General features: G+C 44.7%; 1 protein-coding gene across 1 annotated transcript in view; it reads right to left on the bottom strand.

Moving 5' to 3' along the window:
* DUOX1 (dual oxidase 1) overlaps window positions 1-14,628 on the bottom strand; it is a 35,939-nt gene extending 21,311 nt beyond the window's left edge. Inside the window, exon 1 of the mRNA XM_049614131.1 lies at window positions 14,601-14,628. Within this exon, the coding sequence (XP_049470088.1) occupies window positions 14,601-14,628 (28 nt within the window). The remainder of the gene's footprint in view (window positions 1-14,600) is intronic.
* Window positions 14,629-15,873: the final 1,245 nt, after the last annotated feature.

The following is a 15,873-nucleotide window of genomic DNA, read 5'->3' as shown; positions in this document are numbered from 1 at the left end:
AGATAGCTTTTCAGTGAAGATAAGATGTATGTTTCTCTCTTTTTTTTAATGTTTATTTATTTATTTTGAAGGAGAGAGAGCTCCTTTGCACAAGCAGGAGAGGGACAGGGAGATGGAGAGAGAGAATCAATCCCAAGCAGTGCTCACACTGTCAACTCAGAGCCCAACGGGGGGTTCGATTCCACGACCACAAGATCATGACTTGAGCTGAAATCTAGAGTCAAACGCTTAACCAGCTGAGCTACCCAGGCACCCCTAGGATGTATTTTTCAATAAACGTCTTGGAACAATGGGGTAGCCTTCTGAGATAAAATAAAATATCCACACCTCACCTCATACAGCAAAATAAATTCCTGAAAAATCAAATATTTAAATATTAAAAATGAAATCATGAAAATATCACAACCATGGGAGAATTTTTTAAATATTGTATTTGGAAGAAGCAGGCCTTTCTAAGAATGACACCAGATCAGAAGTCATTAAAAACTTGTTTAGGGGCATCTGGGTGGCTCAGTTGGTTAAGCATCCAACTTTGGCTCAGGTCATGATCTCATGCTTTGTGAGTTGGAGTCCCATATTGGGCTCTGTGCTGACAGTTTAGAGCCTGGAGCCTGCTTCAGAATTGGTGTCTCTCGGGGCGCCTGGGTGGCGCAGTCGGTTAAGCGTCCGACTTCAGCCAGGTCACGATCTCACGGTCCGTGAGTTCGAGCCCCGCATCGGGCTCTGGGCTGATGGCTCGGAGCCTGGAGCCTGTTTCCGATTCTGTGTCTCCCTCTCTCTCTGTCCCTCCCCCGTTCATGCTCTGTCTTCCGAGATCCCAAAAAAAAAATAAACGTTGAAAAAAAAAAAAATAAAAAAAAAAAAAAAAAAAAAGAATTGGTGTCTCCCTCTCTCTCTGCCCCTCCCCTGCTCACAGTCTGTTTCTCTCTCTCTCAAAAATAAATAAACATTAAAAAAAAACTTGTTTAATACATTCAGTCACATATATATATTTATATCATATATATATTCAGTCACATATATATATATCACATACATATATATTATGTATACATAATGTATATATTATGTGTGTGTATATATATATATATATATTCTGTTGCATAAATACAGAATTTTTTTCCATTGGAATGTAAACCCCATAAGCAGAGTCAATAGACAAATGAAAACCTGAGAAAAATGATTTGCCAATCATCTCAAACCAAGAACTGATTTCCTTCATAGTTATTTTTTTTTAATTTTTAAAAACATTTTATTTATTTTTAGAGAGAGAGAGAGAGAGAACACACACACACACACACACACACACACACACACGAGTGGGGGAGAGGCAGAGAGAGATAGAGACACAGAATCTAAGCAGGTTCCTGGTTCCGAGCTGTCAGCAGAGCCCCACGTGGGGCTCAAACTTACGAACCATGAGATCATGACCTGAGCTGAAGTTGCTTAACCAACTGAGCCACCCAGACACCGCTGATTTCCTTCATATTCAAACAGCTCTTTTAAACCGATAAGAAAAAGATGGACTCAACCGAAAAATGGACAAAGATATAAACAATTCACAAAAGAAGAAATATAAATGGTTCTCAAATACATGAAAAGATGCTCCCTTTCATTTTTTTTTTAATGTTTTATTTAGAGAGAGAGAGAGAGAGCATGTAAGCAGGGATGGGCATAGAAGGGGTAGAGGATCCTAAGCAGGCTCTGTGCTGACAGCAGAGAGCCCAATGTGGGGCTCAAACTCACAGACTGGGAGATCATGACGGAGCTGAAGTCTGCTGCTCAACTGACTGAGCCACCCAGGCGCCCCTCCCTTTCATTCTTAGTAAGAGAAATGCAAATTAAAACTATAGCAAGATTTTTCACCTACAGAGTGGCAAGAATTAGCAATGTTTGCTAACACACAGTGTTGGCCATGCTTGGACCCTGCTGGCATATCCTCACAACCTCCAAGGACAGCAATTAGCAGTGTCCATTAAATTGTGATTGGATATGCTCTGGAGCCCAGCAATCACACTCTAAGAATCTGTTTTACAAATATATTCTCACATGCGCATAAAAAAATAGGAGCATGAGTATTCTTTGCAGCATTATTTGTCATGGCACATTAGAAATCATCTAAATGTGGATGTTCATTCATGCAGTGGAATGCTATCATTCAAAACAAGTAGGGGATAGAATTGTCCTAATATGGAACTAGGTCCAAGACATATAAAAGGGAACTTTATAAAGCCTAGTGCAAGAGAGGGAGGGCTGGGGTGAACCATCCAGTTGCTGATTGCCCCTGCGCACCAGCCAGCACCCACCAGAGGCACATGTGCTGTGTGTCTAAGGGAGCTGAGGCTGGAGGGGGCGCTCCAGAGCACAGACCCCTGTCGTGTATTCAGACGGGTCTTAGGTTTCTGTGAAATGTGCAAAAGATATTTTAACCTCAGTGTGTGAGACTACTGTGTCTTTTCCTTCAGACTTCCTCTGTCACCCTTCCGCTTGTGGCAGGTGACATTGATGACGTTGTGGCAGGTGACTGCCTAAGGGCAGTTTTGGGGTCTAGCAAAAGGGAAGGTGGGTTGGAGATACATTAATTGTGATAGATTTATGTGGCTTGCGGCAACTTCCACACCGAATTGAGTTATTGTTTGCCATCCCTGTGCCGAAAGGGCTTTCAAAAATTTTCCTTTTACCTCACCTGGGATGGCCACACAAAGCTATAAGTCATACAGACTGTACATTAAGCAGTTCATGATTTATTTAATACCGTGCTATTTTTCTGGGTTTTGGAGTGTTTGTGGTTGTCAGCTTTTTAAAATGTGTAGTTTAGTTTGAGTTTTCTATGTTTTGTATCAAAAATTAAAAATAAATGAAAAATATCTTGGTAGCCTCTGTCTTTAGTTTTTTTTTTTTAATGTTTATTTATTCATTTTAAGAGAGAGAGAGCTCAAGCGGGGGGAGGGACAGAGAGGGAGGGAGACACAGAATCCTAAGCAGGCTCCACGCAGTCATCGTGGGGCCCAACTCAGGGCTCTTATCTCACAAACTATGAGATCATGACCTGAGCTAAAATCAAGAGTTGGACGCTTAACTGATTGAGCCACCCAGACGCCCTCACATATGCCTTTTAAATCCCTATGGAGACCAACATTTCTCCCTCAGTTCTATATTCCTTGTAAAAACAATGTTTGCTAGATGATGGATTAGTAGTGTAAACTGCGTACTTAGGATGGAATTTTGGGTGGCTAAGGAACAGTTAAACCAACAAGAATTTTGGTGATAGTGTGTTATATCTTGGGAGAGCCAGAGAAGGTCCCTGACCAACCACAACGTCAAAGAAACCATGGGGAGTCTTGACGGAGGCAGGAAACAGAGTGGAGCCAGGGCCACCCAAAACTGGGAGACCCCAAAACTAGGCAAGGTTATGGTCAGCTGCCAATGGGGTGCTAAGTTAGGAGGTGCTGGGATTTTCAGGATGGTGAAAATAATACAAAAATAATCCAAAATGGAATAGAAACTTAACTTTCTTTGCCTTAGAAAAACCTTTTATGCTAGAGGTCATAAAGCATGCCAACACCTGGTTGAATCTAAGTACCATGGCTTTGTCACCACAGCCAGGGTGTGGGGCTGGTCAGATACCCACGCAGGCAAAGGCATCGGCAGCTTTCTTCCTCTGCCCTTTGCCACCAGGGGGACAAAGAATGAAGAAGACCTCTCTCTGAGGCCGAGCAACATCCTAAAAGGACTTAAAGAACGGAGGGGAAAGGGCTCATTGGGGGGCTCAGAACAAGTTCTGTGCCTCATCTCTACATACACCCAGCCTGTATACCCCTTCCCCTCCCCACCCCTTCAGAGGGGCAAGGAAGTCCTGTCATTTATTCAACAACCCTGAGTGGTCTCCTTCTGCAGGCTCCCCGCCGCACACTGCCATTTGCAGCATAAACTCCTGGAGTGTTAGAATCAGAAGAGGTTTCAGGCACTGTTTGGACCAGCCCAACTCCTGCATTTTACTACTTACAAAGTGACCAATATCCAGGGCGCCTAGGTGGCTCGGTCGGTTAAGCGTCCGACTTCAGCTCGGGTCATGATCTCACCATTCGTGAGTTCGAGCTCCGTGTTGGGCTCTGTGCTGACAGCTTGGAGCCTGGATCCTGCCTTGGATTCTGTGTCTCCCTCTCTCTCTGCCCCTGCCCCGCTCACACTCTGTCTCTCTGTCTCTCTCAAAAATAAATAAATATTAAAAAAGGAGGAGGAGGAGGAGGAGAAGAAGAAAAAGAAGAGGAGGAAGAAGAAGAAGAAGAAGTGAATGACATCCAAAAGGGAGCATGAATCTCAAGGCCTTTGATTAAAAGTCTGAAGTTCAATCTCTGGACTGTCTGGCTGCCTCATTCAAAGGGAGCCCTGGATATTTACTTTTTTTTTTTTTAAGTTTGTTTATTTTGACAGAGAGAAAGAGAGTGCGAGCATGAGCTAGGGAGGGGCAGAGAGAGAGGAAGACACAGAATCCAAGGCAGGCTCCCCGCTCTGTGCTGACAGTTCAGAGCCTGACACAGGGCTCGACTCACGAACTGCAAGATCATGACCTGGGCTTAACTGACTGAGCCCCCCATTTCCCCCAAACCCCAGCTTTTTTTTTTTTTTTTTTTTTTTTTTTAAGTAGGCTTCATGACCAGCAGGAAGACCAACACAGGGACTGAACTCTCACAACCCTGATATCAAGACCTGAGCTGAGATCAAGAGTCAGACACTTAATCAATTGAGTCACCCAGGCACCCCACCTGGATGTTTATTTTTTATCTGATTTCACCCATGTGGTAGGGAATTGGCTGTAGTATGGTGGGAAAGGTCACTGGACCTAGAGGTGGGTCCCCCCCCCCCCCAGGACAATCCCCACGTTGTCCCTGGGAGGCTGTGACTGTAGACATTACATAAGCCTTCTGTGCCTCAGTTTCCTCATCTATGAAATAGGGATAATAATAGGAACAACTTGCCAGGACTGTTGGGAGAAGATTAAATGAGATGAGCTATGTGAAGGGCCTGCTTGACGAGGTGCTCAGAACAGAGTGAGCACCCCTGTTATCTATTTCTGTCGCTGCTCTCCTCAGTGAACATCTCTGAGCCTTGGTTTGGGATTGCAGCAAACTTGGAGTTAAAACACATAAAGCACTTCCCTAATAAGCATCACAAAATTGCAGCTCTTATTATTCACTGGACAAGGAGGCACGAAGAGTTATAAATACAAACACGGAATCTGCTCTTCAGGACCTTACAATCTGGCAGGGGAAACAGGGAAAGCACCCTAAAAATACAGTTAACAAGGCAAATCTATGATTACTAAGGGCCAAATGACTGACGATTCTGAGAAGTGGGAGCCAATTGGTGAACGGTGGTCTGAGAAAATGCACAAGAGGGGCACCTGGGTGGCTCAGTTGGTTAGTGTCTCACTTCAGCTCAGGTCATGATCTCGCAGTCCACGGGTTTGAGCCCGGCATCCGGCTATGTGCTGACAGCTTGGAGCCTAGAGCCTGCTTCCGATTCTGTGTCTCCCTCTTTCTCTGCCCCTCCCCTGCTCACACTCTGTCTCTCTCTCTCTCTCTCAAAAATAAATAAACATTAAAAAAATAAAAAATAAATAAATGTACAAGAGAATCAGATGTGAAGTTCACAAAGGAACAGGGGCCCTGTTTTTCTAAGCTTTTTCCTCCTCCCTCCTGCCCACCCCACCTTCCACTTTGTTACTGCTGCCCCCTGGTGTCAGTCGCCTTCCCAGAAATCCTGCGCGGCAATCTGGACACCGTTCACCTCTGGGGCAGTCTGGAAGAGGAGGCAGATACCCACCCAGGGCACAGCCGGAAAGGACTTGAAGCTCAGCCAGGTCCCACTGGGAAGAAAGGAGGTCTCTTCTTCAGATTCTCCAGCCCGGACCAGGACGCAAACAGCAACTTCAGAGGTGGAGGCAAGGGAAAAAACAAGGATTACTGTCCAGTGGACAGTGGAATGCCTGTGACACATTTGAATGGATTCAGGGTCTAAGCATTGCACGTACGTGGGCTGCATCTCCACAAGTTACAGAATCACAAAACTTTAAAACGCACTGCCCCTCCCTGCCCTTGCTGGCACCAATATGTAAATATGCATGTGTTTTTCCTCAAAACGAAACCTGAAATCTCAACCCCTTTCAAGACTTGTGATTAAGTCTTTCGTACAATGCTGTACAGTTTAGGTTAGACTGAGGTTATGGGCCTTGGGAAAGAATATCACAAAGGTAATGTGTGCTTCTCAATGTGTCATATCAGGGGCCTCAGATATCAACATAAATTACTGCCCATGATGTTAACCTTGATTGCTCGGTTACAGTGGTGTTTGCTTGGTCTCTCTACTGTTAAGTGGCTATTTTTCCCTTTCCATACTCTATTTGTTAGAACAACTTGCTAAGTCCGGAATACAAGCTGGGGCCCCTGAGTGGCTTAGCCGGTTAAGCGTCTGACTCTTGATTTTGGCTCAAGTCATGATCTCACAGTTCATGGGATCAAGCCCCATGTCTAGCTCTACACTGACAGTGCGGAGCCTACTTGGGATTCTCTCTCTCTCCCTCTCTCTCTGTCCCTTCCCCATTCCCGCCCTCTCATTCTCTCAAAATAAATAAATAACCATTTTGTTAATTCCTCTCAGCTCAGAGGAATTAAGTCAGCTCTATTTCCTAGAGCAAGGGGTATCAAAGAATTTGGGACTGTATTTTTCTTAATGTTTATTTACCGATTTTTGAGAGAGAGAGAGAACGTGCATGGGAGCACAAGTGGGGGAGGGGCAGAGAGAGAATGGGAGACACAGAATCCAAAGTAGGCTCTGAGCTGTCAACGCAGAACCCGACACTGGGCTAGAACTCACAAACTGTGAGATTGTGACCTGAGCCGAAGTTGGAAGCTTAACCGACTGAGTCACCCAGGCGCCCCAGGACTGTATTTTAAAACTCTCACAGTAATTAGTACATTTTGGAACAGATACTTTGAGGCCTGCAAATATCTTGTCCTTCCTTGAAGTTTTACCTGTTGATTTTAGCATTCATCAATGGATCTTGCCTGTAGCAATTATTACTGTGATGGTCTAATGGTGATTTTCTTTTTTTTTTAATTTTTTTTTAATGTTTTTTTTATTTATTTTTGAGACAGAGAGAGACAGAGCATGAGCAGGGGAGGGGCAGAGAGAGAGGGAGACACAGAATCTGAAGCAGGCTCCAGGCTCCGAGCTGTCAACACAGAGCCCGACACGGGGCTCGAACTCACGGAGCGTGAGATCGTGACCCGAGCTGAAGTCAGAGATGCCCAACCGACTGAGCCACCCAGGTGCCCCTAATGGTGATTTTCTATTGCAACTCAGTCCATCTACATTTACTTTTTTAAAGATTTTATTTATTTATTTTAAATGTTTCTTTATTTTGAGAGAGAGAGAGCATGGGTGCAGGAGTGGCAGAAAGAGGGATCCCAAGCAGACTCTGGCCATCAGCACAGAACCCGATCCCATGAACTGCAAGATCATGACCTGAGCCGAAATCAAGAGTCAGACGCCCAACCGACTGAGCCACCAGGTGCCCCTAGTAAACTCTCCACCCAACATGGGGCTTGAACTTACAACCCCATGATCAGGAGTTGCATGCTCTACCCACTGAGCCAGTCAGGCGCCCCTCCTTATGCATTTATTAATTCAAATTCTCTTTAAAGGAAACTTGTCCCTTCTCCTCCAGTGAGTTACTTATTCAACCATTACAGAGGTTTGTGTGTGTGTGTGTGTGTGTGTGTGTGTGTTGTTGTTGTGTTTTTTGTTTTGTTTTGTTCTGTTTTTGAGAGAGAGAGGAAGAGAGAGAAAATTTCAAGCGGGCTTCATGCTCAGCATAGAGCTTGATGCTGGGCTCAGTCTCACAACTGTGAGATCATGACCTGAGCCAAAATCAGGAGTTGGATGCTTAACTGTCTGAGCCACCCAGGTGCTCCTATTTTATTCCTTGTGTTATAATCTAATATTCTTATTTATTAATTTGCTCAAATTGTTTCAACTTTGGCCATTAGGACATTTTTTAATGGTTTTTTTAAACATTTTTTTAACATTTATTCATTTTTGAGAATGAGAGACAGAGCATGAGTGGGGGAGGGGCAGAGAGGGATTGGAAGGCACAGAACGTGAACCAGGCTCCGGGCTCTGACCTGTTAGCACAGAGCCCAACAAAGGGCTCGAACTCATGAACTGCGAGATCATGACCTGAAGTCAGACACTTAACTGACTGAGTCACCCAGGCACCCTGGCCATTGGGACATTTTTGATTTGGCTCCTGCATCCTTTTGATATCCCCTCCTTTTTTTTTTTTTTTTTTTTGCCCTAATTTTCTAGAAATGCAATTTGCTCCAGGATTGTCTTGCGTTATGCCTTCCCCAACCCTAGAATTTGTCATTTTTCCAAGGAACCCTGGTTCCTTTTATTGAAGAATGGTATTTAGAAACCTAACATCTGGTTGTTAGGTGTGCTCATTGTTAATGTGGTACCCCCTTCTTTCGGATTCTTAGCAGGCAAAACTAGCAAATACATGTATGTGTATTAGCTCACATATACACACTTTATATTTATCTCTGTATTTTTTGTATGTCTATACACATACATACATATGTATATTATACAGATATCTGTAGCTTATAGCTCTATATATAGAATGATATCTACATATATAGATCTATTACATATATTCTATAATACCATGTAAATATGTATAGAAAACAAGCATGAGTTCATACTGGTACCCCCAATTCAAATCCAGCACTACAGTGTTTATTCTGTTTAGCTTTTCTCCCCACTTTCTCTGTCAATAAGAAACTTCTATCCCATAGCTACAATTCATCTAACTTATGTACCATTTACTTTTTTGTTCAAAACTAATATATATGTTAAATAGTTTCAGAATTGTTAAACTGTAACAAATTTACCAACTATAATATTGATCTATTGTTTCTTTTTTTTTTAACCTATGGTTCCTTTTGTCTATAGCCTTAAAGCATCCAGTCAAAACATTGTTTTCCAAATTTACTTATTTTAGCTTTCCCCCCACCCCCACCCCCACCCGCACTACCTTTTTCATATATATTTGTAATACAGTTAAATTCATATGTTACATATGGGTTTTTTTATTTGTATACAATTAAGTTTGGTCTTTGTAGAGTCCTATGGATTTTGACAATGGCATAGTCATATATTGACCACCATACCATACAGAACGGTTCCATCACGCTAAAAATTCCTGTGTGCTGCCCCTTTATAGTCAACCACTCCTTGTTCTCCAATTATTTCCCCTGGCAACCACTGATCTGTTTTCTGTCCCTATCATTTTGCCTTTTCCAGAATGTCAAACCGAGGTCAGGAGCCCCAGTTTCCATGGTGTTATGAGTTTCCCCCTACCTTGGCATTAACTATTCTGTATTCACACTTCTCACTCTTCTGTGTCCCTGTGAAGCAATATTTCCCAAATTTCTCAAGCAGATGTTGAGTGAGGTGTCACTAGAATGTGAGCTCCATGAGGATAGGGATGTGTCTGTTGTGTTTGAGGTTGTATTTTTTGGTGTCTAGAGCAGTGTCTGGCATATAGCAGGCACCAGTAAATATTTGCTGAATGAATGAATAAATGAATATTCATATTTGTGGTACCAGCCTCCCAGATGGCCCATATGACCCTCACCTCCTGCTCTTCCCACGGTAAATCAAGGCTGGTTTGTGTAACCAATAGAGTATGATGGAGATGACAGTGTGAGACTTCCAAAGCTAGGTTATAAAGTTTCCACCTTGGCTTCTTGAGTTGCTGATGCTGGGGAAAGCCAGCTGCCATGTCATGAGAACACTCAAGCAGCCCAGTGGAGAGGCCCATGAAATGTGGAACAGAGACCTTCCACTAGTTCCAACAAAGCCTTCAGATGACTGCAGCCTCAGGAAAAACTCGAAGCCAAGACTGCTCAGGCAAGCCACTCCCAAATCTCTGACCCTTGGAAACTGTGAAAGATAACTTTTTATTTGTTAAGCCACAAAGTTTTGGAATAATATGTTACACAGGAACAGATAACTAATACAGTATTGTCCTAAATAAAAGAGCTTCATGATCAGGGTGCCTGGGTGGCTCAGTTGGTTGAGCGTCCAACTTCAGCTCAAGTCATGATCTCATGAGTTAGAGCCTCGTGTCAGGCTCTGAGGCTGGGAACCTGGAGTCTGCTTTGGATTCCATGTCTCCCTGTCTAAGCCCCTCCCCCACTCTCACTGTGTGTGTCTCTCTCTCAAAAATAAATAAATATTTTTAAAAAAAGATCTTCATAAAAAAAAAAAAAAAATCTTCTTAACAACTGCATTTAGGAAACGTCGGATTATACAGTTAAAGGAATTCATATACAGAAGGAATCTTCAGAGCTTTTAATATGCTAAAAGCTCATTGAGAATTTCCATTCTCATTTAGCTGGTTACTCTTTGTTCATTTTGTTAACCCTTTCCAGTTTGGAAGTGTAGTTGTAAATAAATCCACATAATCTCTCAGCATCCCAAGTAAAATGGAGATTGTCCAAGAACAGCAGGAAAAGGAGAATCTCCTGAGGATTGAGGGAGTTGGCCTTAAAATGCCTGCTCTTCACTATGTCAAGAAGCTACTTCAAAATCACCTTTCCTTTGGGACTCCCACACTTCATGGCTGCATCCACCAAGCTGGCATCAAAGGACACTGATCTCCCTTGCACTGCTGGGGCCCAAAGTGGACATTTTTGCTTAACTTGCCATAACACAACTGAGACCAGAATGATTGACAAAACTTTACATGAAATTCAGTGTAGTAGATTGGACTGGGTCACCAAAAAAGATATGCTGTCCTAACCTCTGGCACTGTGAATGTGATCTTATTTGGAAATAGGGTCTTTGCAGATATCGTCATACTGGATTAGGGTGGGACCTAAATTCAATGCCTGGTATCTTTATAAGAGAAATTTGGACACAGAGACACAGAGGAAACACGGGGAAGAATTCCATGTAATGATAGAGACAGAGACTGGAATGATGTTTCTACAAGTTAAGGAACACCAAAGATTGCCAGCAACCATGAAGAAATTAGGAGAAAGGACTAGAATAGATTCTCCCTCAGAGCTTCCAGAAGGAACCAACTCTGCGAACAACTTGATTTCAGACTTCTGGCCTCTTGAATTATGAGAGAAGTTTCTATTGTTTTAAGCCACCTAGTTAGTGGTGCTTTGTTATGACAACCCCTAGGAAACTAATATATTAAAAAAGACCTAAAAGGAGGGGCACCTGACTGGCTCAGTAGGAAGAGTGTGTGACTCTTGACCTCAGGGTCGTGAGTTCGAGCCCAATGTTGGGTGTAGAGATTTACTTAAATAAACAAATACATCTTTAAAAAGAAAGATGGGGCGCCTGGGTGGCTCAGTCGGTTAAGCGTCCAACTTCGGCTCAGGTCACAATCTCACTGTCCATGGGTTCGAGCCCCGCATCGGGCTCTGTGCTGACTGCTCAGAGCCTGGAGCCTGTTTCAGATTCTGTGTCTCCCTCTCTCTCTGACCCTCCCCTGTTCATGCTCTGTCTCTCTCTCTGTCTCAAAAATAAATAAATGTTAAAAAAAAATTTTTAATAAATAAATAAATAAAAAGAAAGAGAAGGAAGGAAGGAAGGGACTCCTGGATGGCTAAGTCAGTTAAGCATCCGACTTCAGCTTAGGTCATGATCTTCTGGTTTGTGAGTTCGAGCCCCGTGTCGGGCTCTGTGCTGACAGCTCAGAGCCTGGAGGCTGCTTCAGATTCTGTGTCTCCCTCTCTCTCTCTGCCCCTCCCCCACTCGCACTCTGTCTCTCTCTCTCAAAAATAAATATTTAAAATATATATATATTTTTTTTTGTTAGAAGAAAGAAAGCAAAATAAACTTGAGAAAAGGTGAGGGGGCCAAAAGGAATTACTCAGGAAGATAAAACGTAGTACTACCTACCACAGAGCTTCCATCTTGCCCAACCTTGGCCCCTGACTTCCTGCCCTGCCAGGATCCTGCCTCACTGTGGTAGAGACGACTGGGACACACTCTGCTCTAACTAGGTCTCTCAGAGTTGAGGTCTAAGAGAGAAAAGCATAAAGAGATGCTCCTTCTCACTCTACCCAAGGGCTGAGTGACAAATCCACATTTCCTGACCCTGGGTGCAATCACTGAATATCCATTCCTTTCAGGGAATGTCTTGTTCCCCCCCTAAAAGGGACAGATTCAACAGATGCTCTCAAAATATAGTTGTCCATCATTACTCTAAGAGATACGCAAACAGTGGGAGAGGACAGGTTCAGTGACCTTTCTGAAAGATCCCATAGCTCCCAGTACTTCTCCATCATTACACTATGTTCTGTAACTGCTTATCATAAACTTTGAGTTCTGTGAGAGAAGGAACTGTGTTTGTCTCACTCATTGTTCTATCCCCACGAGCTATCACAGAGGCTGCTACAGAGAAGGACGTCAATAAACATGTACAGATGAGGCAGCTAGAGCCCAGTTAGGCCAGGGACGTGCTAGAGATTACACGGAGAGTTGACGGCTGAGTTAGGACCCCAGTCCAGGACCTTTTCTATTCCCTGACCCCCCACCCTAGCTGAGCCTGCTTAGCTAAGCTAAGCAGTAGATAGAGCCCAGACTTCTCTTGCCTCAACTACTGCAAAACCTGTTCTGGTCTCCCTGCCACTATTTCTCGAAACAGTTTCTAAATCCTAAATCACATGTGCTCACACACCCACACTCATGCCTGTAGACCCTCTGACCAAATGAGTAAAAGACTGCCTATTATCCATACTCCTTCGCATGACCTATTAAAGCATCGAAAGTCTGATTCCTTCCCCCCAGTGTGGTCTTGACCTCATATGTTTTAACTCTCAGGCATGACCCCCTCTCGCATGCCTATCTTGTTTATCCAGAAAACTCCCACTTCTCCTTGAAGACCTAGCTCAAAATCACCCACCTCTGTAAAATGTTCTTTGACCCCCCCTCTCAAGCTCTGGTCCCTGTGTTTCCATAGCAACGTACCATTTCTCCCTCTTGGACAGCTCAGATAAAATCACCTCACCCCCGTCTCCAGGCCGGAAAGTGTCCGCTTCTAGTGCCTGGATTGTCTGCTCCTCCACAGCAAGGCCCCGGTGTGATTCCCGTATCCTATGTGCCTAGCACAGAACTCAGCACAGAGCCCTGGAGGACTTTGTGGACCGTTGGCTAAGTGAGCAACCAGACACTGAGGCCACTAAAACCAGCTCCCAAAAAAAGCAGCCAAACCCCTTGGCACTTCCTACATCTGGAACTTCGAGGAAGTGCCCTGCGTTGCAGTTTTTTGTTTTTTGTTTTTTTTTTTTGCAACCTTCAAGACAACTGAGATTATCTACACAGCAAGATGGAGCCAGGTATAGAGAGCGATGAGTTGCAATGTGATGAATGTGTGTGCCCTTCCCCTCCCCTTAAGAACACTTTTCCAGGTGAGGCTCCACCCAGGACAGCCCAGGCAAGATCTGGGAGAAGGGAGCTATTTTAGAGTCTGGAGTGGGAAGGAGTGACACTTAATTGACAAATGACTCTAGATCTCAAGCATTCTTGTGCTGAATAATCACCTAGGGCACTCCTTAAAATGCAGATACTAGGCCCTGGCCCCAAAGAATATAATTGAGTAGGTCAAGGGTTGCCTAGGAATCTATATTAAAAACCAAAACAGGGGGACCTGGCTGGCTAAGTCAGAGCTTGCAACTGTATCTCAGGGTTGTGGGTTTGAAGCCCACATTGGATGTAGAGATTACTTAAAAATAAAACCTTTAAACAAAACAAAACAAAAAAACTCTCCCTAGTGATTCAAATACAAGAAATCCTCAGACCACACTTGGAGAAACCCTGGCCAAGAAAGTCTTTTCTGGCACCAGCTGAAGATCTGGCCTCCTCCTCTCTCTCTCTCTCTCTCTCTCTCTCTCTCTCTCAACCCCAGCCTCAGGGACCTAGATGTCTGTAGGGATCCTGGGAAGAGACAGTGACCCTGGGAGGCTGACTCACAACAGGATTCCAGTAGGAAGAGGGGTTAGGCTTACAAAGAATGGGCCCAAAAGGCGGAACAGGCCCTGGCAGAGCAAGTCACAGGGAGGCAGATGTCAGCTCAACCCCAGGAAGACCTTCATGGCAGATTGATTGTATCACCCCAGGCTTAAGGCCTACCATCTAGTAGGAAAGCTCCCACCATCCTCAAATAACTAAATTCCCCGGCACAGCTACAAGGGGCCTCAGAACTTAGCCACTGCTGCCTTCTCCAAACCCTCCTCACAGCCCCCTACTTCCAGAATTTAACCTGTACCCCATCCCCACCAAACAGAACCTCTCCTGCTCCTCCAAGAATGCCAAGCCTTCCATCTGTTAGCCTTCCTTGTTTGCGTCTCTCCAGGGTCTCTCTCCCATGCTGGTAGCTCTGCCTAACCTGCCCTTCCCCTAATCAGCCTGGGCAATTCTGTCACCCTGAAGTTAGTTCCCTCTCACCCCCACAACTGGATGACATGCCCCTGATCTCTGCTCCTTCTACACCCCATATTAAAACTACTCACCGTCCTCCCCCACAACAAGATCCAACATACTGTCTGTATAAGAAATATTTACAGAGTTGAACTGTTTGAATTTTTATAGTGAGCTCTTTCCTTACTGTTGCCCTGAGGCTAAGAAGTCCTCCAGGACCCACTGGCTGGCAGTTATAGCTGCTCAAGAAATGTGTGGCAATGAATGAATAGCAGTGCCCTGACAGAAAATGAAATGGTCTGCCTTGGGAGGCAGTGAGTGCCCGCCTTCTGCAGCTTTCCATTCACAGAGGCTGACCTACCCCTTGTCAGAGATCTTGGGGATGGAGCCAAAGAATGCTCCCTGTGACTCATGTGCCCCAGGGTCCCTCCTGACATTGAGATTACAGGGCAATGACTCTGGCCCCTGCTGGAGGATACTTTTTTTTTTTTTTTTTTTTAAGATTTTATTTTTAAGTAATCTCTACACCCAATGTGGAGCTCAAAGTTACAACCCCAAGATCAAGAGTTGCAAGCTCTACCAACTGAGCTAGCCAGGCACCCTGAGGGTATCTTTAAAAGAGCAGCCAAAGCCCAGTGATCTGATCACTTGAGGTCAGTTTGGTTCACAAAAATTTGAATTCAGGAAGACAAAGGAAATTCATTGCAGAGCAGCAACCAGACGGAGAGGGGTGGGTGGGGGAAGGTATTATCCCCATTTCCTGGGCTCCCAATCTAGACCCAGCTTCTGTCACACCTGCCCTGGAACACACAGGTACTTGCCAGGCCTGTCTGGACCCACTGGGCATAGAGAGGCCCCACCAGCCTTAGCTGAGGCAAGTTTCCCAAGTATGAATTCCCTGAATATCTTTTGAGTATGGCCGCCTGCAGCCAGGCCTCTCCAACTCAGCTTGGTGGTACCCAGTGCCTACTGTGTACCAGGCTCCAGGTGAGCAGGGCAGATAAGGTCTGACTTTCCCCAACCCACTGGAGACTTGGTCCCTCCCATGGCCTGTTAACTGGGGCAAACCAGGTTTCCAACCCCGGCCTGTCAGTGGGGACATGTGGGTGTACCTGCAGGATAGACCAGGAGATCATACAATGCCCTGAACCCGGGCAAGTGGTGACCAGAGCTGTGGGGAGCTGCTTGGTTTCCTATAGTCTACCTCTGAAGCACAGATGTTTCCAGAACGTCTTCACAGTCCTCAAAGGTGGGAGAATCCGGTGTGGATGGTTTCCTATAGTCTACCTCTGAAGCACAGATGTTTCCAGAATGTCTTCACAGTCCTCAAAGGTGGGAGAATCCGGTGTGGATGGGTCCATGCCA

Source organism: Panthera uncia, assembly GCF_023721935.1.
Source record: "Panthera uncia isolate 11264 chromosome B3 unlocalized genomic scaffold, Puncia_PCG_1.0 HiC_scaffold_1, whole genome shotgun sequence".
Taxonomy (NCBI): domain Eukaryota; kingdom Metazoa; phylum Chordata; class Mammalia; order Carnivora; family Felidae; genus Panthera; species Panthera uncia.
Note: the sequence above shows the minus strand (reverse complement) of the source record. Positions and strands in the feature narration are given on the sequence as shown.